Source organism: Ipomoea nil, unplaced genomic scaffold (assembly GCF_001879475.1).
Source record: "Ipomoea nil cultivar Tokyo-kokei standard unplaced genomic scaffold, Asagao_1.1 scaffold2921, whole genome shotgun sequence".
Taxonomy (NCBI): Eukaryota; Viridiplantae; Streptophyta; class Magnoliopsida; order Solanales; family Convolvulaceae; genus Ipomoea; species Ipomoea nil.
The window spans coordinates 607,137-633,729 of NW_017619349.1; the positions used below are offsets into that span (position 1 = coordinate 607,137).

A 26,593-nucleotide genomic window follows, 5' to 3' on the forward strand; every position below is an offset into this window, starting at 1 on the left:
ATAACACCATGAGAAAAGGCAAAGAAATCACCTGCAAAATCAAGAATCAGGCAAAAAGGAGAGAAACAATGCCAAAAGGTTTAAAAATATCAACTTTGAACCACAGCTCTTGTAGGAGCAATAAGCTCTCACTGCAAAAATCTTCAACCTAGTATTACTCAATGCAGAGCTTCTGCATGTGTATTCAAATTCATTATTTAATCACTCAAAAAATTGCACTATCAAACCTCTTGAAGAAATCATAGAAACTGAACGTTTAAGTATGTTGGTTATTTTCTACATCTCTTGTGTATATTGATAGAGACCAACTGTTGTCAAACACTTCGGCTCATGGAAGAATTGCTCTCAATTCCTTCCTGTCTGCTCCAAAAGCCTGTTCATAATACGAACAAATTAGCTTTAATGGATATAACTAATGAAATGTCCAGCCATTCAAGATAAAATGTTAAAGTTAATTTTTTACAATAATCCAAATTTTTGAGCACAATATACATAAAATAGTAAATTAGTCTCACTATTAACATAAACTTTTAGTTAAAACAGAACATATCTTTCAATTTGATATCATAACATATCAAATAATAAATGTGCAATCTCACTATTAGTTTAACCTTTTAATTAAAAACAAAACACATCCTTCAATTTTTAATATATTATGTACAACTAAAACACCGCCATTTTTTTTAGTACTACAATCTAACATATACATAGTATCTGTTCAACATGATAATATGCAAATATTGGTCACCCTTTTTTTATAACAACACCTGCTCACCAAACTTCAATTGAATTGTTTCTGAAGGGCAACTAGTTATCAATTTCTTACAACAGGTTGTGGAATCATCATGCACATAACCATTTGGATTCTTCCACATGTCACTAATGTAATGCATGTGGATGTGAAAAAAGGTTTTATCATCATTATTCAAACACGAGTGTTGAGTTTGACGCAACTCTGGCCAATTTATAGTATATTTGAAGGTGACATACTCACACTACCGCATTCGCTATGTCATAATTCCTTGCCAAAAAAAAAGGTTGGTCACTAGGTTGGGAAGAGAGTTGAGCAGAGTCAAGTGTATAATGCCTAGGAACCATTTAACAATTGTAACGAGCAATTAAGGGGGCATAAAATCATATTCATGTGTACCTCAGTTCCAAGCCCTTTCACATATACATTTGAAAAGAGTTCAGAAGGGTCAGGCATGGGGCACTCCTGTAAAGATAAAAAAAAAAGCATTTAGTGTGGTTATGCTAAACTGGCAGTCTTCAACAAAACCAATTTAATTGCTACTGTGCAGTGTGTCCCATGTGCCTCACCTTTGCCTTTGTTATGGCTTCATCTACCTCTTTCCTCACCTCCTTCTCGATATCCTGGTTAAGAAGATCAAAAGGAGATGTGAGTTAAACCATGCATCACCACAAACTGTGGTAACAATACCTTTCAAAGCATACCACTATCAAAAGCAAAATAACCAGAAGATCATAATCCAGTCGTTGAAAAGTATATCAAAACAATTTGTAAAAATATCTTCCGAGGGTTTAAGTTTAATCAATTATCGTCTTTACCTTCAGCTCTTTCTCAGTGGATATATCATGACTTAATATTAGCTTTCTGACTCTTTCAATTGGATCACGCTCCTGAAAAGTAGAAAGCATGTTCAAATAAATATGAATGAAGCCAGTATTTATGAGAAGAAATGTTCGAGTAAGTCTCAAGAGTATGTTTACCTGTCTCACTCCACTGATCTCATCACGTGTGCGATAAGTGCTTCCAGGATCAGACATGGAGTGGCCATGGTACCTATAGGTGTCCATTTCAAGAATCTGAACAAAATCATGGATGTGCATTAAAATGTGTAAATTCAAAAAGCAATGTAAAAAATAAAATAAAAATTAAAAAATTAAAAAGACAATAAATTGTCAGCAAAATGCATCAATAAATGACGTCCAAGCAGCAGTCCAAATCATATCATATTCCACACGCTAAATCTTCTTTCGGAATCCCCATTTCATTCTATGGTATATTCGTATATATAACCTTACTACTAGCTCACAGGGATCACAAATTCACATCCAATCTAATTGCATAAAGTAATATTTCTTTCATTAAAAAAAAAAAAAAAAAAAAACTTACACTCTAAGTGTTGCTTTATCTACCTGAAAAAAGATGTTCATGGTTGCAAATGCCAAATTCAAGATTACTTTTCCTAAAACAAAAGCTACAGAATTCAGAATTCATCATTTATATGGCAGTAAGTATGTGGCCATAGCTGCAATAAAAGACTAATAACAAAGCAAAATTTGCTCATGTTGAAAGACCAGTTACAAATTGTTTCCGCATCATCTTACCCTATTATCCAAGGCATGGCATTTTACTATCAAGGAAACATTACCATACACATGGTTATAATAACTACATGCTTTGCAGTCTGTAAATACATTGCACAGGAGTACTACTCATCAAATCAATGAAAAAGACTTCATGAATAGGGACAATAAAAACTCACAATTGGTCCATTCTTCAGAGCATGGTCCTTGGCGAATTTGCATGCCTGTTTCACAGCGAGGACATCCATACCATCCACCTGTTATAGGAAGCACTCATTAGATAAATCAAAGGACACTTTGGCAATGGTGTTTGGTTCAAACATGGGAATTAGAATTGCAATCAGATTCAAAAATTAAGGAACTAGAATGAGTCAAGTAAAAGTAGTCTATCTGCTTGGTAATAAAACTTAGATATGTAAAACCCCAGAATCAAAATCAAAATATAAAATTTAAAAACCAGGAAAAAAGAACAATTTAATCCGCCTTCTTTGCCAAATCTTTGGCATAGAAGAACCTTTATTCTATGCCAAATGAGTTGGAAAGTCATGAAAGAGACTTATATCTCTTCCTTGTTCCTGGGCTTTAATGAGTAGGAAAGTTATGGATTTAGCAAATACTCTTAACAGATTAATAGAAACAAGAAATTTCATGGGTAAATACCTGTAAATAAACTTCTCACTAAAGCACCTAAATCAGCATTATCACACATTCACAATCTCAATGCATGCTAAATGAATGTATCTAAACATTTTTCTTCAGAACACCGTTTTTATAGGAAGAAAAAGCATGGAATTGTTGGAGCACTTGCTCATATGATTACTCATGCAATAAAAACTCTTACATGAGTACCCAAAAGTACAGTGTAGCTCCACAAAGCTATACAATCTCATATTTTATGGTGATTTAATTAAGATTAATATAACTCCCACTGGAAACAATCTCTCTTTGAAAACAGATGTAAAGGTCTAACTACTTAATAAATGGATTTATAACTATTCAAAATCGCATTACTCCAATTTTTTTTGTCCAATGGCAGAACTTCAAATCCATCCAATAAAGGTCTGACTACTTAAATAAATGGATTTATAACTATTCAAATCGCAGAATCCAATTTTTTTGGTCCAAAGCTGGCAGAACTTCAAATCTAGCTACATTATGAAACTCCATATATAAACTTAGCAAATTAAATAAGGGAAAGGAACAAACTTTATTCATAAATACCTTAAGACCGGGGACATAATCTCCTCTCTTATAATAGGCAGGACTTTTTGCTGCCCTCCATTCTGCAGTCCCCATTCCATCTGCATTAAAAAAAGCAATCAAGCATTTGGCAAGTTGCTCCATATAAATAAACTACCCACATAGTAACCTTGTTCCTTATATTTAATCTATACTTCACAATTTTACTTTTCTGAGAATAATTTTCTAAATTATACCGGAAATGGATTATTAAGTGATCCCATTAAACAGAACCATCAATTCTTTCAATTCCTGAACATTAACCAAGTTCCAGTATACCATTAAAAACAGTATAATATTCAATCTTAATATAATTTACTAGTAATCAACAGAGGGAGAGATAGAGAGACCAAAATAAAAACCCTAGAGACTGCATAATTTGTGATGAAAAAGCATCCATTTCTTACAGTGATTGTTCTCGCAAACCAGAATAGCAGGCAAATCCCAAAGCGCCGCCATGTTTAAAGCTTCAAAAAGCTGGCCCTGGTTAGCGGCGCCATCTCCGTACAAGGCAAAAGTGACATAATCCTCTTTGGAGTATTTCTGAGCAAAGGCCAAGCCAATACCTAGAGGAACCTGAGCCCCAACTATCCCATGTCCCCCGTAGAATCCACTATCCTTCTTGTAAAAGTGCATCGAGCCTCCTTTCCCCTTAGAGCACCCGCCTTTTCTCCCCATGAGCTCCGCGAACGCCTCGAACAGCGTTCCCCCGCGGGCGAGGTAGATGCAGTGGTCTCGGTAGGCCGTGATGATGCAGTCCTTCTTGGTAATCGCGGATTCCATGCCGACGCAGACGGCCTCCTGGCCGTCGTACAGGTGGCAGAAGCCGCGGATGAGTTTGGCCTTGTAGAGCGAGTCGGAGGCGATCTCCATTCGCCGCATCAGCGCCATATCTCTGAAGAACCCCATCAGCTCCTTGGGGCTGGTCTCGACGGAGCGCGAAGGAGGATCGATCCTGTGGGCGCTGAAGGGGAGGTTTGTCTCCACTGTGATGGCGGCGGAGGAGTCCACTGAGAGATGGCGGATGTACGACGACGCCGCCGACAGCGGCTTCAGGAGAATACCACTTCGACTCGCCGACAAAGCCATTTCTGGTCGGAATATTGGATTCCGGCGAGTTTCAGATCTAAGAGGACTGAATCTGCGTCCAAGTTTACGGGTTTGGTTCAATAGTGAGAGAGAGTCGGCTAAGTGTTATCCAACCAATTTCTCTATTTAAGACTAATTATTACTGTATTTATTATATTATATCCCTTTTTTGCTTAAATTTTTCTAATTTGGAGGTCAACCAAATATTTTTTATTTTTTAAAAATAAAAAAATAAAATTTTAATTCATATGAACGCCCGTTAGCACACACTCTCGGACTGGTATACGCAATACACATCAAATTTGTATTTATATTTTATTTTTAGAACCTAACGAAAAACCTCGTATTTTTTGATATTATGATAATAGTTTACGGGTGTCACTTTTAGTAACTTTTGTTGACTAAAAGTAATGTCAAATATAACACATAATTAAAATTTGATATTATTCAATAATTAAAGAACCAAAAGTATATGAACAGATACTACAATGTAATAGAGCTAGTAGCATTCAAAAAAAAAAAAAAAAACCAAAAGTATAATTCCCTTTTAAAAAGTTAATATAATAATTAAATATTAAATATAAAAAATAATATAACAACGTATGTAATTAATATAGGAAATACTCCGTATAATTTTAGTTAAACAAATGTAATATGATTATCTTATAAGTTGATACTCAATTTGATCCCTCAATTATTGACATTTGTTAATTTATATAGTCAACTTTAAATGCTTCTTATTTTGGTGCTTGATTATTGAATTTATACCTTATTTAATTTTCCGTTGGGAAATTTTTTGACTTATGTTAAATTCAAAGGTATTACGGTTATTTTCGTAGTTAGAAGACCAAAATAAATAGTTTTTAAAGTCCATGCATGAACCAAATTGGGTTAGGTTGGTTTACTTTGTAGTAGTGATCCTTTATTGGCTAGGGATTTAGGATTTCAATGTATAATTTATTCTGTGTACTCTCGATTACGAGTTTTACGAGTTTCCCTCATCACTCAAATTGATTAGTACAATTAATCAATTTTGTTTAAAGTATTAATATGTATAAAAAACATAACTACCCTTATACAAAATATATAATAATAATAATAATACATAATTTTTTTCCAACAAAATACTGAAAACAATCCAATGATAGTAGCAATGTTCCTAAAATATAAATATGAATAATGATTAATTGTCAACAAGAAATCTTTTGATCCATTGTAATCTTCGGTTAGGATCAAGATTGAGAGGCTTGAGGAAGGAAAGATCAATTTTCTGAGAGGCAGGGAAGGGTCGTGATAATGCCATTCCATCCCCACCATCAGATTGGGGAAAGAAACAGAGGCAAAATTCGAAAGAGGGGCAACGGCCATACCTGTTTGATTAGTCGCAAATGGCATGAGAGGCTTGAGGATGTTGATGGACAATTTTAATATAGTCATTGCAAGTGCACAAATGTGTGCTTAGCAAGGATCGATTCCACAACAATGCAATTTAATTACTTAAAAAAGAGTGGACAGAGAAAATAAAATTTGAATTACAGTGAAATTAAAACAAATAGAACAACTTAAAAGAATATAATAATCAAAAAGTAAAGGAAATAGAATTGGCGATTAGAATGGATGAATTAAATTAAATTAGTAATTCTCCATTCACCGCCCAGGAAGATTTTGAAACAAAAATTGCCAAGTTTCTGGAAAAGTGATGTCGAAGGACAACACTGCTGGAGTGGAGATTTCACAGCTGCCACCGCCGAAGAATTGTTACCGACCGGAGAAACCGCCGTAATAGTTTGGTATTGCCGTCTGAGAACTGCCGCGAACCACCGGAAATCTCCGGAATTGGTCCGGAGTAATTGATATCTTCTCCCTTTGAATGTCTTCCTTTTTATATTGTTCCAACACCAACAACGTTTTCCTCAAGCTCCGCACTACTCCATGGCCGACTAACGCTCTGCACGTCAAAGCTATGGCCGAAGAAAGTGGTTCTGCGAGATCTCTTTTTTCGCGTAGTTATTGTTGACTGGGATGACCATTTGAGCTTAATGGGCTGATCAAATAATACTAACTTGGGAATTAAAAGATACAAAATTCTAAAAGTAATACGGAGTAAAATAAGAGTCCAAACTTATTAACTTAACAAAACTTTACTTATTAATAATATTAGTTTTTTACGCGCATTGCGCGATTGGGATAATGCCCAATGCTTTTTTTTTTTTTAAATAAATACTTTAAAGTATATTAAGGCAGGATTATATTGAAATTGTTCATGTATAGATAATTGAAGGTTGAATTTGCGTATTTAAATAGGTAATTCTTCTCCCAAAGGTTGAGTTCCCAACCCCAAGGACCCCCCACACTCCGACCCGACAGAGCATTGTGGGAAGTTGATTTAGGTTGAGTCCCCAACCCCAAGGCCCCCCCACACTCCGACCCGACAGAGCATTGTGGGAAGTTGTAAATCACGGTGACTCAATGGTTCAGCAGACAGGGCCAAATGCTGATACGCACAAGGAATCTGCCCACTTTAGACATAATTCCCGCACTGCCGCCGCCGAGGTTCAAACCTTGGTCTCTTCTCCCAAATACTACCCACTAAACCATTGAGCTAAGCCCGTGCGGGTTAAATAGGTAATTCCAAGTTTACAAATGTAAGACAATATAGTCAAGATTGATTATAATTGTCAATAAAATAATTGTATAGGTATGGTTGAAACCAAATACGGGACATAAGGGAGAACAAATAAAAATTAGGGCATAAAATATTAAATATATACTAATATTGTTTGAGGAGATTCCAACATTAGGATTTGTGGTTAAGTTCTATTAAGACTTTAATATTAGAATTAGATTAATGGTGTAGTTATAATTCTATATTAGACTTTAATATTAGAATTAGACTAACGGTGAATTAACAGAAAAGTTAAATGGATAATCATATAATTAAGGATAAATTAGAAAATCTTAAAAGAAAAAAATTAAAACCTGAACAATATGAATCATTCATTTGATTTAATAATTTGGCGGTCATTTTTTCTACCCAATGTTAATAATTAAATAAATTCGCTTGTCAAATCCGCTAGTATAATCCGCTAACGCTAACCGCTTACTGCTGATTGTCAAACAAGGACATTGCGAGGTAGTTCTCACTTCAATTTGTTGTGTGATTTGAATACTCTCTTTGTCACAAAATCTCTCAAGTAGTTAATATGGTTGGCTTTATTAATTATATTTTTTTTAATTTTTTCATGGTATTAATAAAATACTTGGTAAATAAATATATAGCATTATTTTGTATTATAACTTTGATATTTAATTAGAAAAATAGTGCACAAAAAAGATAATAGATAATGTAGTGAATATAATCAATTGATGAATTTTAATGTAAAAATTTTTACATTTGAGAAAAATAAAGACAATATAACTAATGAAAATATTTCTTTTAATTAATTTATTGATAGTTAATAATAATTTTTTTCACTGAATAAAGACATTGTAAGGACAATGTTGCGAATATAATCAATTAATAAATTTGAATATAAAGAATTTTTATATTGAAGAAAAATAAAGACAATATAACTAATAAAATTATTTCTCTTATTTAATTTATTGATAATAAATAATTTTTTTTTTTGAATAAAGGCATTGTGGACACATAATTCTAAATTAAAGAAATGCATATATATTATTTTTTGTTATAACTACTAAATTATTATTTATATAATTTAATAAGAGTAAAATAGAGTACTAATTATGCCAACTTTGATTGGGATGAGGTTCGAACCTAAGACTTTTTTTTATTGAAATCAATGAGTAAGTTAACGGTGAACTAACGGCAATTCTTAAAATTTTAACGGAATTAGTAACGATGTATGGGTATTTTAGGAAATTTTAGTGTAAAATTTAAATCTGATCAATCTTTTAATCAATCTGAACCATTCATTTGATTAAAATCTGTGACCGCCATTTTTTTTACCCATTATAGGCCTAACTCTCTTGGGCTCTTATTAGTACAGTAGATGTTAGGAATATAGCGGAATAATGCGGAAGCGAATAATCGAAAATTGAGAATTATAGAAGTTAAATAGTAAGGAAAATATAATAAATGACAAATAAATATAACATAAAATGGAAAATATGAAATATATATATTAATCTCTACAAAGAGAGATAAAAGGAAAATATATATATATATATATATATATATATATATATATATATATATATATATATATATGCTCTACGTGTGGGACAAAGAAAGAAAGGAGAAAGAATTCTTAATTGAGGTGCATTTACAAAGCAAAATACTAATGCTATTTATACACTCAAATGAGGAGATAAAAACGGCATGTTAATTGTGGAGAGTCAAATGCGGAGACAGACATGCAATGTGGAATGCAACGTGGAGGAGATGAAGGAAAATGTCTCCATGAATTTTAGCCACAAATTATTGTCTTAACAATCTCCACCTTGGATCAAATTCACTGTGAAAATTAACAATCGAAACAGCCGATTAAACTCAAGCACTGCTTGAACTTAGTGATATGTAGAGGCTTGGTGAGCATATCTGCTGGATTCTCCAATGTATGAATCTTCTGAACGACTATATCTCCCGCAGCTACAACATCTCGAATAAAATGATATCTGACATCAATGTGTTTGGTTTTGGCATGATAGGTATCATTCTTGGTGAGATGGATAGCACTTTGACTATCAGAGAACACAATAGTGTGACCTTGTGAAACACCAAGTTCCATAACCAAACCCCGTAGCCAAGTAGCTTCTTTGACACCTTCTGTTGTTGCAATATATTCCGCCTCAGTCGTAGATAACGCAGCAATAGACTGAAGCGTAGCTTTCCAACTGATAGCACAATTACAAAGAGTGAAAATATAACTGGAAAGCGACCGACGTCTGTCAAGATCACCACCATAATCAGAATCTACAAAGCCCACAATATCAGTAGATGTAGAAGAATTTCGATCAAAAACCAAGCCCAAAGACGAAGTACCCTTTAGGTACCGTAGAATCCATTTAACGGCGTTCCAATGTTCCTTACCAGGGTTATGCATGTAACGACTCACAACACTTACAGCATGAGCCAAATCAGGTCTAGTGCATACCATAGCATACATAAGACTTCCAACAGCACTAGAGTAAGGAACTTTTGACATATAAGCCACATCAACATCAGACTTAGGGCATGAACCAGAGGATACCTTAAAATGTGCACCAAGTGGAGTAGACACAGGTTTACAATTGGACATATTGAATCGATCAAGAACCTTCTCAACATACTTTTTTCTGGGATAGATAAAGTTTACCCGCTTGACGATCCCTGTGTATCTCCATGCCAAGAATCTTCTTTGCTGCACCGAGGTCTTTCATCTCAAACTCATTGCTTAGTTGAGACTTCAAGTCATCAACCAGAGACATATCAGGGGAAGCAATGAGCATATCATCAACATAAAGAAGCAAATAGACAAAAGACCCTTTAGAAAATTCTTTAAAATAGACACAACTATCATACTGGCTTCTTGAGAATCCTTGCCCCAACATACACGCATCAAACCGCTTATACCATTGCCTTGGAGCTTGCTTTAACCCATAAATAGATTTTTGTAGACGGCAGACACAATGTTCCTTCCCAGGAACTTCAAATCCCTCAGGTTGGTACATGTAAAGTTCTTCATCAAGCTCTCCATGTAGGAAAGCAGTCTTTACATCAAGTTGCTCCAACTCCAAATCAAAAAGAGCAACAAAAGCAAGTAGAACACGTATAGAAGTATGACGAACAACTGGAGAAAAGATCTCGTTAAAGTCAATACCTTCACGTTGATCAAAACCTCGAACAACTAACCGTGCCTTCCACCGTGCTTTCTCAACCCCAGGAATGCCTTCTTTCTTTTTGTAAATCCACTTACAGCTCAATGGGTGTTTACCTTTCGGCAAATCTACCAGCTCCCAAGTCTCATTCTTATGGAGACTTTCCATCTCTTCTTGCATAGCAACCAACCACTTGGACGAGTTGGCACAGGAAATAGCCTCAGAATAGCAGGATGGATCACCATCAACCTCCTGTGCAACTGAAAGAGCATAGGCAACAAGTGGGTTTCATCGTCACTAGCGTACCTAGCAGGTTTTTTAATTGTCCTCCTAGGCCGATCTTGGGCAATAGAGTACTCTCGCTGTGGCTCGACGAGAGGCGCGGTACTTGTAGATGCATCATCTTTAGTATTACCATTAGTGGTAGTAATACTATCATTTGGCCTGAACTCAAACTCCACCTTATCACCAGTACTCTGCGTCTCACCTGTACTGGAATCTTTTCCAGAAGAAAGTAGTGCATTTTCGTCAAAAGTGATATCTCGACTCAAAATGATTTTCTGAGAATCAGGAGACCATAGACGATACCCTTTTGACTCAGAGGCATAACCAAGGAAAATGCATTTGACAGCTCTCGGGTTTAATTTACCCGTACTGGAATGAGCATAAGCAGGACATCCAAAAACTCTTAAGATAGAGTAGTCAATAGGATTACCTGACCAAACTTCCTCTGGAATTTTGAAATCAAGGGATGAATGTGGAGATCTATTCACCAAATAGCAAGCAGTAGAAACGGCCTCGGCCCAAAAATCACGCCGTTTCCATAACCCAGCATTAGAGAGCATACAACGAGCTCTTTCCAATAGTGTCCTGTTTAGACGTTCGGCAACACCATTTTGCTGGGGTTTACCAGGCAAGGTCTTGTGCCTGGCGATTCCATTTGCCGCACAGAAGTCATTGAAATCTGACTCACAGAATTCCAAGCCATTGTCTGTCCTGAGCTTCTTGACCTTTTTCCCTGTCTGAGTCTCAACAAGTATTTTCCACTTTTTGAAAATAGGAAAAGCCTGATTTTTGTGTTTCAAGAAATAGACCCAAACCTTACGGGAAAAGTCATCAATAATAGACATGAAATATCTACAGCCTCCCATAGACTGGAATTTCGTCGGTCCCCATAAATCGGAATGTATATATTCCAATACATCTTTGGTACGGTGTGTAGCAGTAGAGAAACTAACCCTCTTTTGTTTCCCAAAAACACAATGCTCACAAAATTGTAATTTACCCGTACCTGAATCACCAAGGAGACCTTTCTTGCTCAGGAGATGCATGCCTTTCTCACTCATATGCCCCAGACGCATATGCCATAATTGAGTGAGATCCGCATCAGACATCGATGAGGATACCGCTACTGAACCTGTCACAGTACTGCCATGCAACACGTACAAGCTTCCAGAACGAGAAGCTTTCATGAGAAAAAGAGAGCCTTTTATGACTTTCAGAACTCCACCTTCAGCTATGTACTTGCACCCCAGAGATTCCAAGGTGCCCAAGGATATCAGATTGCGTTTCAAATCAGGAATATACCGAACATTGGTAAGAGTCCTGACAACATTATCATGAGTTTTAATCTGAACACTTCCAATTCCACTAACCTTGCATTGGGTATCATTACCCATCAAGACAACTCCACCATCAACTGGTTCCAGAGAGACGAACCAGTCATTGTGAGGACACATGTGGAACGTACAACCAGAGTCCAAAATCCACTCAGTCTTGCTCCGTTTGTCACCGGAGCTAACAGATAACATAACATCGCCTTCTGAATCACTTTCAACAACACTAGCTTCAGCAGACTTCTTTTCTCTCTCTTGCTTGTTTTTCAACTTGAAGCATTCAGTCACATCGTGACCCTGCTTCTTGCAGTACTTACAGGATTTGTTGGACTTACGTCCTTTGGACTTGGATCTAGATTTTTTATTGCTACTCTCTGTTTCAAGTGAACGACCCCTTACAGTCAAGCCTTCACCTTTGTCCTCAGACTTAATTTCAGAGTCAAACTTTTCTTTGGACAATAGGTTTGACTTAACATTGTCAAAAGTAAGGGTATCACTACTATTACCATACAGCATAATTTCTTTGAAATGCTTGTACGATTTAGGGAGAGAGACAAGCAATAAAACAGCACGATCCTCATCTTCAATTACGACATCAATATTTTCCAAGTCCAATAAAATAGAATTAAATTCATCCAAGTGAGATTTAATCGAAGTACCTTCCGTCATACGGATTGTGTACAGACGCTCCTTCAGGCGTAGCTTGTTCGCCAGAGACTTGGCCATATAAAGCGACTCCAGCTCGGACCATAAATCTGACGTAGTCTTCTCACTTACCACTTCACGTAGAACCTCTTTAGACAGGCACAATTGAATGGTTGAACGTGCCTTGTCATCCAAATCTTCCCAATCTTCATCTGTCATTGCAGCCGGTTTCTTCTTCTTCCCAGCTAGCGCTTTCTTCAAACCGTTCTGGGTTAGAACGACTTCCATCTGAACCTTCCAGATAGAGAAGCTAATTTTCCCGTCGAACTTCTCGATATCGAACTTAGTGACAGTCGACATCTTTGAAAATAATTCTCAAATAAACTTGGCTCTGATACCACTTGTTAGGAATATAGCGGAATAATGCGGAAGCGAAGAATCGAAAATTGAGAATTATAGAAGTTAAATAGTAAGGAAAATATAATAAATGACAAATAAATATAACATAAAATGGAAAATATGAAATATATATATTAATCTCTACAAAGAGAGATAAAAGGAAAATATATATATATATATATATGCTCTACGTGTGGGACAAAGAAAGAAAGGAGAAAGAATTCTTAATTGAGGTGCATTTACAAAGCAAAATACTAATGCTATTTATACACTCAAATGAAGAGATAAAAACGGCATGTTAATTGTGGAGAGTCAAATGCGGAGACAGACATGCAATGTGGAATGCAACGTGGAGGAGATGAAGGAAAATGTCTCCATGAATTTTAGCCACAAATTATTGTCTTAACAGTAGATAGTAGATAAGAGAAAATATAAAATTAACTAAATATTATCTTATTAATTCTAACGAAGTTTATTAAAAATAATATAATAAATAATGTTCATCAACGGACGACCTCCAGCCTCTAATGGTAGAATCGAAGGAGGAGCAGAATAGCTTATGCGACGCAAAATGTCCAAGTAGCGTCGGACGATTTGTTCAGCCATCTCAGGTGGGGCCCACCTCTACCGAGCCGCCGCCATTTATTAATTTGTATAAAAAAAATTAAGAAGAATACCTTCGTTTGAAGCTTCAATTTGATGCAAATAGCGAAAGAGATGCGAAGACAAAGAGGAAGAGATAGTGTAAAAGGTTTAGGTTAAACAAAATGATAAAATAAAAAGGTTATTACTAAGGACTCGGGAATAGATTAATACTAAGGGGTCTAAGTAATAGCTATTTTCCCTCTAGGGGGAATGTGCCATTCTCCGAAACATTAGTTCCTGAGAATAGAAAATTTTACCAAACAAAGAAATAAGCCTATTACTGAAAATGCGAATACTATATTATTCAAGGCTTATTCCGTGAACCAAATGTGCCATCATATATTTAATATTTAATATAAAAGGCATGCTTTATGAGGTTGTTATTTTGAAAGTATTGAGTGGTGGACATTAACGAAAGTGGGAGCTAGGCTCGAATCCTAGACCCCCCACATAAGGAAACAACCGGATACTAGTAGACCACAAGGTTCTTGGTAAATACGGAGTGTTTTGTTAGATAGGTAGTAGGTAATACGGACTATTATATTATTTTGTTTGGTTTAAATTATTCAAAATTAAAGATAATGAAAGATTATTGTCATGCTGGATTTAAGATAATAGTTAAAATCGGAAATGTAAATTAAATTAAAAGTCCAAAAATATGTGACACCGAGGCATATCCCTGAATACATATTCAAATGAAGAAAACAAGAAACCCAAGACTGACAATTTAAAATGAGAAATTTGAAATCAATCATTAGTCCAGATAAAACAACAATTCAAAGAGTCTCGATAAAACAAAATTAAGGTAATATTTGAGGTTACGGGTGAACGGTGGTTTGGTTTGCATGATATCTAAATTTTATTTCGGACCTAAATTTTATTTCAAAAAGGATATTCAAAATTTTTGGATGATTTGATATCCGATATTCGAACTAAATTTAATTCAAATATATTTAATTCGGATGAAATTGTTTCGGATTAATTTGAATATAACCAAATTTTTATTTTTATCAATTTTAATTTTTTTAATGATTTTATTATTTTATATTTATATTTTTCATATGCTATCAAATTAAAAATAAGACAATACAAATAATTAGTTAAGAGACTTTTGAAAATTAACATATTATTATTAGTTATGAAATACATTTGAAACTACCTATATAATTTATATATTATATATTATTATATTTATAATAAAATTTCGATTAATTCGAATTAACTAATTTAGGGCCAATTACGGATAAACTGTTAACACACGATATCTGAACTAAATTTGTATTCGAATATATCAAAATTTAAAATATTGAAAAAATATTACACAAGTTCAAGACTAGTTCTCATTTGATCTGATTCTATATTTGAACAAAAATTTTAGCAAAGTGCACATATATTGCACACATAATGCACACGAGCACACATATTGCACACATAATGCACACGAGCACACATATTGCACACGAGCACACATATTGCACACATAATGCACACGAGCACACGAGCACACATATTGCACACATATTGCACACATAATGCACACGAGCACACATAATGCACACGAGCACACATATTGCACACATAATGCACACGAGCACACATATTGCACACGTATTGCACACGTGCACACATATTGCACACGTGCACACATATTGCACACATTTTATATATATTATATTATAAAATAGTCATAATCAAGTTATAAGTACAGCAAAGTGCACAATAAACACCTAATTGTAAAAAGGAAATTCATGTATTTAACCAGTTATGGTAATTTAAAGTACAGCAAAAAGGGCTATAAGTTATGAGAAAATTGTACTACACATTTGCTGTTATCTGAACCTATATATCATTCTTATTAGAATGATGAAACTACCAAGTTAACCAAAAATAAAAAATAAAAAAAGAAATTATTAAATAACTAAGAAAACATATAATATAAGTCAGAAGTCATGTTACACTTCAGTCTCTATGCTATACCACCTTAACACCTTGCTGTCAATAAAAAGAAAAACTCACATTTGTCAACTGAAAAGTAATCTACGGAAGCGCTGTGCTCGATGGGACCCGTTGAAAGAATTGGAGCTGTTGTTGAACGAGACACTCGGGTGCAGTGTTCTCCTCCGTTTATTCATCCTGAACATCGAGTCTTCGGTGTCCAGAACATACGAGACCTTGGGCATTTGAATTATTAAGCCAAATTAGCGAGAAAGGCGATAATTTAGTTTTTCATTATTGACACACTATGTAGAGATAGAGAGCTTTGCGATCAATTTACCTTCAGTGACTTGCAAGCTATCTTGCATTCCAGACCGTTCAGAACTTTGAGTCCCGCTATTGCCTCGAGTGTAGCGGAGGTCTCATCCTGGGATGGATATTTTTGTTTATTTCTGCAGATGTAAGCAAGTGTTAGTATAAGATAATAATGCTTTGTAAATTCGAAAAGAGTTCATTGAAAATTTAGTCCTCTTAACTATCACTCGTTTTCAATTTTAGCCATCGACTTTTAAAGCTACCAAATTTAGTCCTCAAATATTGAATCGCTTCCAGTTTAGCTTTTCTCTATGTGAACTGTTAACATTGAGGGTAAAATTGAAAAGCATACCATTGCATCAATAGTTTCTCACACGCAGGAAACAAAGCCCTAATATCAGTGTTGAACTAGCGCCACGCCGCCTAGGCACCCGATTTTTTTTAGGGAGTTATTCGCCAAGACGACGTCGTTTTGGCGAATAACCTTTAAAAAAAATAATAAAGAAAGAAAATCGGGGTTCTGGCTACCAAATTCACTCATTTCCAATTTAAATCCACCGTATATTGGGCTTTGTTGCAAAAATCGCACCTAGGCAGCGCCCGGCCGCGTCGAGGAACGCCGGAATCAGCCTCCTCTGCGGCTGGCGGTCTAGGCGGCTGCCTAGGTGCCCAATTTTTTTTTAGGGAGTTATTGGCCAAAACGACGTTTTTTGGCGAATAACCTTAAAAAAAAAAATAATAATAAAGAAAGAAAATCGGGGTTCTGGCTACCAAATTCACTCATTTCCAATTTTAATCCACCGTATATTGGGCTCTGTTGCAAAAATCGCGCATAGACAGCGCCCGGTCGCGTCGAGGAACGCCGGAATCAGCCTCCTCTGTGGCTGGCAGTCTATGCGGTTGCCTAGGCACCCGATTTTTTTAGGGAGTTATTCGCCGAAACGACGTCGTTTTGGCGAATAACCTTTAAAAAAAAATAAAGAAAATCGGGGTTCTGGCTACCAAATTCACTCATTTCCAATTTTAATCCACCGTATATTGGGCTCTGTTGCAAAAATCGCGCCTAGGCAGCGCCCGGCCGCGTCGAGGAACGCCGGGATCAGCCTCCTCTGCGGCTGGCGGTCTAGGCGGCTGCCTAGGCGCCCGATTTTTTTTAGGGAGTTATTCGCCAAAACGACGTCGTTTTGGCGAATAACCTTTAAAAAAAAATAAAGAAAGAAAATCAGGGTTCTGCCGGCTAGGCAGCCACCTAAACCGCCAGCCGCGGAGGAGGCTGATTCCGGCGTTCCTCGACGCGGCCGGGAGCGGCCTAGGCGCGATTTTTGCAACAGAGCCCAATATACGGTGGATTAAAATTGGAAATGAGTGAATTTGGTAGCTTTAAAAATCAAGGACTAAAATTGGAAATGAGTGATGGCCATAAGACTAAATCCAGAATCAACTCTTTCAAGAAATATCTTCATCACATACCTCTTCAAGAACACCCCAGGGATTCCCTTTTGCTCGGGAGCACACAAGAGTAGATCGTTGCTCAAATAAGCAGCAAAGTTCGGGTCCATAACAACGCCAGTTGCTTCAGGCTTATCATACCCGTAATCCATGAGCTGGATGGACAACTGCGCCGGCGATGACGACTGCACCACAATTACGTCATTAAAAATCGGGAACGAAATCCATTTTCCTTTTATAGTTCAGATGTTAAGCAAGAGTGAAAGCAACGGAAACTTACACATTGTATCCTATAAATGTTCTCATCATGAAGAAAAACGCGCACGTTTTCATGATAAACGACATCGAAAGACACGCCAGACTTTCTCGACTTCTCATACATATATAACTGAAGAAGTTTGTTCTCCATCTCATCAGTCGCAATTGTTTGGAGCTACATATAATAAAACGACAGAAGTTTAAGGAAAGCTTTAAATGTAATTTAAGGAAAATACGAGATCAAGAGATCAAGCATTCACCTGCTTGACCAACTTATATATCAGCTTATCTAATGTGAAGAGAAGATAGGACTGGGCTCCAATAATCGCTCGGCAGTCGTCCTCAAACTTTGCATTGTCAGAGGAACCATCGAGCAGATTGCGAAGTGCAGTCATAAATCTGCAAAGAAGGGTGTCACGAATCACGATTATAAACAGTCGATATAAAAGAAAAATAATAATGATGATAAACAAAAAGCTATATATATCTCACCGACCTAGCATATATATCAGTGGGGTTTGCATCGTTTGAGGCTCTCCATCTGTTCTCAACCGACGAAGAATGCAACTTCGCCTTGTGCATTCTCTCATACAATGTCTGTTAAATTAGAGAGGGATCGGGGTTAATAATTTTTGGCTTTTGCAATACCATCATTAGGACATCTCGAGCGATCTAAAATCTTGTTACCTGGTGAAGTCTGAAGAGCACATAGAAGGAATCATTTCCGTAAAAGATTCTCAGGCCATCCTTATCATGCAATGGCGGGGGAACTAGCATGGTGAGAGGCTTAGCGGTCTGTATACCACGGACCGACAATGGCAACGGAACGCCATCTCCTTCGGTATCATGAACATCATCCATTCCTTCGACTTCCCCTTCACTCTCGGCCTTGTTTTCATTCTCGTCATGGTCCCCGTCTTCATCAGGTTCATCATGAGAGCCTTCTCCATCGGCAGACTCGCTTCCCGAAACGTCCCCGTGTTCGGACGCATTTCCAGTGTCCTCCGACGTCCTTTGAGCGCTCTCATCGCCTTCATCATCTGCATCGGCATCATTTCCAGTTTCTTCTCTATCTCCAGTTTGGAACTGTTTGTTAGCGGTTGTATCCTTTGTAGTATTTGCCGTCTCGACTTCAGACTCGTTACTTGCTCCGAAATTGTCCTCGAAATCATCATTCGGAGATAATTCGCCCTCCTCTCTCTCGATTTTTAATTTTTCTACAGAATGTTCGTGAGATTTTTTAGCTTCATTGCCATCTTGCACTGCTTTCGTGAAGCTAACCTCCTGTTGCACGAGCAAGGACAAAGAATTTAGAACAAGACACGGTGAAAGAGGATGAACACTACGACAAATCTACAATACCTTTCCACTATCAACAGCCAAATCACTTGTTCTGGAAGGGACTGCAGTGACACAAAGCCCTATCAACACGAAAAGAAGTATTTGAATAAAAGAAAAAAGATGAACAAGAAACGGCCAAGCAATATTGACAAAGAAAAACTGGAAAATGGGATTACTGGTCAAACTAGGAAGATTTGGCAAAGCAGAAGTATTTTCTCTACCAATTCGCCCAGTGGTTTCCTTCCCAGAAATGGCACTTAAATGGGCTAACTGCTCAGCCAAAGTTGCATCAATCATGTTGGCACCGCTTGGGCGGCTTGGTGACTTGCCAAGGTTACCTGCAGAACTATTTAGACCATGAGAACCATTATCTTTGACTAAATCACCATTATCAGCCAAGCAAGCTCGGGATGAACTTGAGTTTTCAGGTAGAGGTTCTTCAACGCGATTTTTGGAAGTGTTTGATTGTCTGGAAGTAATCGCTGTGCTAGGACTCCCTTCTGTTTCTCCAACAGCAAAAGCGATACTTTCAACAACTTGATCGCATTCCTTTTCAATGTATTCTCCATCCTCGGCGCCTTGAGGACGACTTGGAACTCCAAACATTGGTTCCAGAAAAGTAGTCCAAACCTTCATAACTTTATCAACCTGTTCAGCAGTGCAAAATTCTTCGCAAGAAAACTTTATGAGCTGATAAAGGTCCTCATGGATGTCGGGATCAGGAAACGCGAATTCCAAATGAGGAATTACTGGCTGTCTATTCCCAGTAGCCATGGAAAGAAGCACATCGTCCTCTTTGCACTTCGTTTCACTGATTTCTTTGACTTCGGCCAATAATGCTGGACAGAAAGAGAAAGGAGTAATCTGTGAGGTAAGCACATGTTTCATATCAACTGAATAAAATGAACCTTTTTTAGTAAAATAAGCAATCACAAGATCAAAGAATTCTCCAAAAGTTTAGAGTAAGATAACAAATTACATGTATCGGAAAATAAATGAAATCTAAGCCTGCATCTGAGAGAAAATGAAATTAGCCACTGACTGAATTTTTAATAATCATCAATATACTAAGCAAGTTCTCATACGTGCTTTGATCTGCCATTTTCAGCCTAAATCAACCACACACAGCTAAAAGGAAACGTTTTACCTTCAAATAAAATTTCTAATTCACAAAGGAAAAAAATAATGACATTTCAGGAAGTATTTGAGGATATTCCATAAAAGGCACTCCAAAATAACAGATCTATATACTGAGCTAAAATAGAAATGTAGATATATTTGAGGAAATAATCTAGAGTGTAGAGTAAAAGAGAGAAGGCACAGATCCAAGATTGAAGATACCAGGGAATAGATCACACCAATGCCGAGTATCTAATGAAGATTAGTGGCAAGAAGCAAGAATTTGGTTGATCAATGGCATTTTGGTGAAGTCACTGCTGGCAGTGACTGGACGACACGAATATGTGATGAAAGAGACAGAAGGGGTAGATGAGGAAAGGGCAGTTGTGCATATAGAATTATTTCTAGTGACGGTAAAGAGATATAAGCCCATCGTTTATTTGGTCAGACGTTCTACTTGGGAATTTATTTACGGCCTACTAGACCTCAGAAGCCCATTGTTTTCATACTAACACTATAAAATGGGCTTAAAAGAATGACCTTTCAAAGATGTATTGAATGATGAGAAAAGAAATTAAGATAGAGTATAATTGTTGATCCTTTGCGGTAAGGGTGAAAATGAAAAAGTTTAAGTCCTAAACTAGTTTACAAGAGAAAATAAAAAAGGAAAGATGACAATAAAGCAGAAGTAAAGACTAAAGAGAAATAAGAGACATGTTAGACAGCCCAACCATCACCAAGTAACTCACTATTAAACTAAGGAGTTATTACTTCAAGTTCTTCAACTAATTTCTAGATTCCGAACCTAAAAATAGCTACTAATAAAACGTATTAATATCCTAAACAAAATAGGAAATTCCCAAATTACTGAAAGATCTTCCAATTTAAGTATTCAAAATGAATCATAAAAACAATTCAAACCCGCAATACATTAAAAATAAGTCAAATGCAATCCGGAAATAGCAACTATGATGTTCAAGTACTCAACGTTCACTGATGTCACGTGTATCTATTAGATACTACACCTTCGAAAAAACTTCAAGGTGAACTAGAGGGAGCATTGTGAAATTGTACATCATTATGTCCTATGCCGGTGATAGGGAAAAATTGTTCTGCATTACCTTTAGTACTCAAGCTCTTTGTGTCCTGCTGCTTGAAATAAAAGCTACGATGATCCAGCGATTTATGATAGTTTTTAACGTAAATTTCGGCCCAGACTTTATTAAAGTCATAACGACACCTTGCCCACTCCTCTTGTTTCTGTTTCAATCGTGTTAGAATTACTGGCAGAGCAAGAGGTGCATTCTTCCTCAACACATCCATAACATCAAGCCCATGATCACCGTACAGGCGTTCAATACATCTTAGGTTTAGAGCTACACAAAAATGACACGAGTATTAAATGTCATAGAATACATCATATAAATTGAATAATTATCCACATGTCAGCTTGCTACCGGTGAGATAGTCTTCAACTCGAACGGGACTGTCGCTATTTATTGTATTATCATTGATCCTGTCAAGCAATTCTTCAACACGTCTCGTAGTAACATTCACGGATTCCAAAAGCATATCCAGCTCAAACCTGGCATCACAAAAGTAAAAACTTTTTATCACATCATCCAAAAATCAAAGCAAGTTAAATATCATACACACAGAGTTGGTGGTAATTTGATATACTCAAAGTAACTTTAGGTCAATCAATCATCAGTTTGGGTGCTCTTTTCTATCCTTAATCATACGTCAAAGAGTCCAATTGAATCAAACTTTCAAATAGAAACATGCACACTCATAAGTCATAAAACACATGGAAAAGAAGGAACAATTCATCTTATATATGAGGATAATGATACAGATTCCTCCATCTGATTAATCATTACTGGCGTAATATTAATTTGTCAGCATTTTTTGAAGTCCTTAAAAATGACATAAAAAAATATAGCATTCATTCATCCTTTCACATGATAGAAGTTTATCTGGAAAAACAAAGGTCAAAGAAAAGGTCGCACTTCATTTTATTACATATTAGGTGACAAACTCACTAATGTTGCATGACCATCATGATCAAGGAATATCCAACCTGTCATCTTCACATCGAAACAAGCTCTCTTCGTATTGGTTTTTCCGCATATGTTTGAAAGAGTAATCTTCACTCCCAGAAGTTACAGATACCCAACGATCATTCAATACCTCTTTTCCTATCTCTGTTCTCTGGCTTGCTATTGGATTTGGATACTGAATTAAGAAAAGAACAAATTAAAAACCAAAGCAAACATAAAGGCTTCATAAAATAGGTACCTTGGACTATCAAAATCTTTAAAAGACAGGTGCTTACATTCTTTGGGAGAAGTCGATAACTGGGAGTGCAGCGTTCACAGTTAGAGAGGTCGAGTTCATGTATAGGTTTTGCAATATACTTATCCTTGCTTGAAAACATCTTCTGCCCATGTAATTCTTTAAGTCTATCCCTTTCTCTGGTATCACGATCTTGATTTCTCTCTTCACACTCACAATCCCGGTCTCTATCCCTGTCTTCTGACTTCACCAATCTGGGAACTTTCCCATCATTCCATAGGGATCCTGGGAATTTAAATTAATATTTAGATCCAATCTACAAAATAGTGCAATACCAAGCAGCAAAAATTGGTTAAACAACATATTCATTTCTTATATGTGACTGCTATCTATACTAAGGTCAGAATAGCAATCACAATGCTGGAGAGGAAATTAGAATCCTAAAAACTATGTGAAAAGAACAAGCTTACATACTTTTATTCAGAGTAGCAGTAAGGTAACCATCTGCATGAATGCACCAAAACAGTTTAGTATAGTGTGCAGGAAAAAAACTCAAAAGGATAGTGAACAGCCTTTGAGGATAAATAATACAATTAAGATTACTATTACCACCTATATTATCACAACGGGTTATAAATTCATTGAAACCTCCCATAAGGTCTGGATGTCCTCCAAGCAAGGCACTGACCTGAAACAATCAGAACCCGTCCATAAACCATATCGCTTTCCCCAATGAGGCAATGAGAATATGCAATCATCCTAAAAAGAACATCACAAAGTTGGAAATTCACAAGTAACAACTACCATTTAACTACATAGGACAACAAATTTAACCAAAATGGAATTTTGGAAATTACTATCCTAAGAACCATTCAAGTATTTTGGACCTAGTGTTGGCAGTATATTCTGCTGTATTTTTCAACTGCTAACATGGATGGGTTTTTAAATAAAAGCTTAATACAATCTTATATTCTTACCCATATGAAGATAACAATAATATGAACAAGAGCTAGATTGAGATCTCATGATTGAGTAACTAGCAAAACACTGAAAAGCAATAAGGATAATACCAGGGATACCAACTGTTCTTTTGTGATTGTTTCTCCAGAATATGTGTGAAGACACTTCAAAAGTTGCTGGTAATCATCAGAGTTCTGCAATCTTTCCTTAATATTATCAAAGAACATTAAATCTTGATCGAGCACACCTGCCCACACAAAAAGCCAAATTAGTATAGTCATTGTGGTAGACAAAGTGGTGGTAAAATCAACAGATGTTCTAAATAGTGTTTAACTAGTATAGAGAAGATATATCAATAAAATAGATAGGACCTGGAAATTTATACAAATAAAGTTATATACATTTACATAATGTATGACATATTGTTAATTGGTTATAAAGGCCTAAGTAAATGATCAAAGCACTTCTCAAAGATCATTTAATTCTTAATTCAATAAAAGTTTGAATCAGGCAACGCCAACGTCGAACCTTCCCCACCTTGGTTAAAATGACCAGCAGCGGAATCTTCTCTAAAGGCAGACTTCTTGTCCAACTCCTTTTCATCAAAATCCCTTTCTCTTCTTTCCCGTCTGCACTGTTCTGGGTCAGACCGATCCAGACCATGGCCATGGTCTGCATGCAAAGCATTGGCCCTCTGGAACCAGTAAACTAAAATAAAATCATTGCCCACAAAAAAAGTTCAAATGTAATAAATCATCAGTAAGAATATACCTTTTCAGCAGGCCTTCCCGTGATCATAGGAGCTATTTTATCATCACGACGCAAGATATGAGTTCTATTGACTGAAGCTGTTGCTGATGTATCCGGTAAAAAATTGGCGAACTCCACAAGCAAGTCAGTGTGTTCATGAAGAAGAGAAGAAACCTATCACAATTTTAAAAACAAATTATAATTAAAATAAAAAAAAAAAAAAAAAAGGAAGAAAAAATAATATCAATCAATATTAAATTAATAATAATATTAATAAACAGAAGTATCAGAGCAATTGAGCATTTAATCAACATATTGAAATGGATTAGTATATACATACAAATATATATACAGACATATATATATATATATATATATATATATATATATATATATATATATATATATATATATATATATATATATATATATATATATATATATGCATATACATACATGTATGTGTGTGTGTGACAATAAGCAAATGGAAATAATGTACCTCTTGGTAAACCTCTGAGATTGATTTGTTTTCCTTTCTATACATATTCAGAATGTCAAGGAAACATTTATATACAGAATCATCACCTTGAAATCTAGTCTGTGAAGGAAAAAAAATCCATCAACTGAAAATCCCAACAGCTAAAATACATAGAAAAAATTTAAGTAGAGTACATCCTCACCTTTATCTTGTTTACAAAACATATTGCTTCTTCAAATTCAACAGGTTTTTTGATTGGAGGTGGTTGTAGTTCATCATCAGATTGAAGGGTGATCTCATATCCCTTTGGCAAAAAGGTATTAAATCCCAAAATTAGGTTTTGATGCCCTTTAAACAGATCCTTCACCCTTGCTATGACACCAGATGTGTCAACTCTGTTAACATTGACAAACATTACAAGAAGATGAATCAACAATGTAGTTTCACTGGGTAGAGGAAACAGAAATAAGAGAACAAAAAAGAAGTAGAAAACATGAGAAAGAATAAACCTTTGAGCCTTGAAATCTTTCATAACTTCAAGAAACTCATCATATTTGTCTCTTTTGTCTCGAAAGATGTCCTTCACATTCTTGAGATATGCAAGGGCATCACTTGTTGTTAGCTTCTGCATGCCGTTTCCACTCATCATCTGCTGTTGCACAGGCCTTCAAGGCATAAAGCAAAACAAATTAAAAAATTTTTTTTAAAAAAAACATGAACACATTCTAAATAATTAAATTACATATAAGTCATAAGAAGCATCACTTATTAAATAAGATCAATACCTATACATTAGCTCAACTTGGGAAAAATGAGATAACCACAAAAAATCTATGTTGGCAAAAATATCAGAAAAAACTCAACTAGTGCTACTCTAAAGAAGATGAAATACTGACTTTCAAAAATATCAGAACAGTAAGGCTCTACAAATATAACAGATTAAAAAAAAAAAAACAGTAAAAATATTCAAAGGTTTCAACTTTCATAGAGTAAAGTACTTTTATGTGCTGGCAAATGAATTATACAAGATCTCCCTTAGTAAAACAATTTGATGGTCCACCAAAAAAAAAAAAAAAAAAAAAAAAAAAAGACAACTTTCAGGGGAAAAAAAAAAAAAAAAAAAAAAACTGATATCAATGGTAAAAGAAAATTATTTCTAAATATTTAGCCATGATAAACTCAAAGTTCAGCAAAAAAATTCAAAATTTTCTCTTTAACAAATTAACTTTAACACTGAGTACACATAAAGAGCGGAGGGAAGAAGGGAGGGATAAGACTTACAGTTCAGCACGAGAGGAGTTAGTAGGGCGTTTAACAGGGCTCATGTACAGTTCATCTCCAGACCTCTTCATCCTTCTCCGTTAATTAACTCCGTTACTCCTCACAAAATCATGCTTTTATTTCACTCTAATAAAAACACTCGAATTAACAGCATAATCAAAATCCTGAGAGCAAAGAAATCCAGCAAAAAAAATTTTAAAAAATCACACACTCACTCATTCATCCAAAATTAGCAACAGAGATCTAACACACCGCACAAACACGTAATCAACACTAACAATAATCTCTACTCAGATCATTAAAATCGAAAATTTTACTAAAAAATCACGCCAACTCCAATCTCAAGCAAGCCGCTAAAAATGGTGCAAACAGCGGTGAGAAATTTACCGAGAGAGATCTTCCAATGCACCGAGAAGCTTCGAATTCTGGAGCGAAGGAACACACACAGAGCTTCGAACTTCGAAAACAGTATCTGTACGTAAAGAATTTTCGTTTTATTCAATTTTTTTTTATTAATTTGCTTTCACGTATATGTATGGTGAGCTCTTCTGTGTGGAGCAGACAGAAAGAGAAAGGAGAGAGAGAGGAGAGAGAGAGAGATTGTATGTATACATGTATGTATCGCCTT

General features: G+C 35.9%; 2 protein-coding genes across 3 annotated transcripts; both read right to left on the reverse strand.

The window, feature by feature from the left end:
* Positions 1-58: 58 nt before the first annotated feature.
* Positions 59-26,558, reverse strand: LOC109161040 (pyruvate dehydrogenase E1 component subunit alpha, mitochondrial). The gene is made up of 9 exons (XM_019309347.1): positions 26,540-26,558; positions 3,978-4,738; positions 3,553-3,632; positions 2,511-2,588; positions 1,732-1,827; positions 1,570-1,641; positions 1,321-1,374; positions 1,151-1,216; positions 59-373 (listed from the first exon to the last, which is right to left on the reverse strand). Exons 2-9 carry the CDS (start codon positions 4,657-4,659, stop codon positions 329-331), a joined length of 1,173 nt encoding a protein of 390 aa, XP_019164892.1. The 5' UTR covers positions 4,660-4,738; positions 26,540-26,558; the 3' UTR covers positions 59-328.
* LOC109161039 (paired amphipathic helix protein Sin3-like 3) lies at positions 15,743-26,593 on the reverse strand. Of its 2 annotated transcripts, none has more exons than XM_019309346.1 (23): positions 26,353-26,593; positions 25,966-26,091; positions 25,194-25,349; positions 24,887-25,079; positions 24,706-24,804; positions 24,228-24,380; positions 23,985-24,150; positions 23,567-23,703; positions 23,109-23,184; positions 22,971-23,000; positions 22,537-22,781; positions 22,282-22,436; positions 21,659-21,786; positions 21,323-21,577; positions 19,304-19,921; positions 19,104-19,162; positions 18,429-19,025; positions 18,238-18,338; positions 18,002-18,140; positions 17,764-17,916; positions 17,505-17,668; positions 16,060-16,171; positions 15,743-15,955 (listed from the first exon to the last, which is right to left on the reverse strand). In XM_019309346.1, exons 2-23 carry the CDS (start codon positions 26,034-26,036, stop codon positions 15,806-15,808), a joined length of 3,957 nt encoding a protein of 1,318 aa, XP_019164891.1. In that variant the 5' UTR covers positions 26,037-26,091; positions 26,353-26,593; the 3' UTR covers positions 15,743-15,805. The 2 variants fall into 2 exon arrangements, with proteins under 2 accessions (XP_019164891.1, XP_019164890.1); XM_019309345.1 differs by having other exon boundaries at positions 19,259-19,921.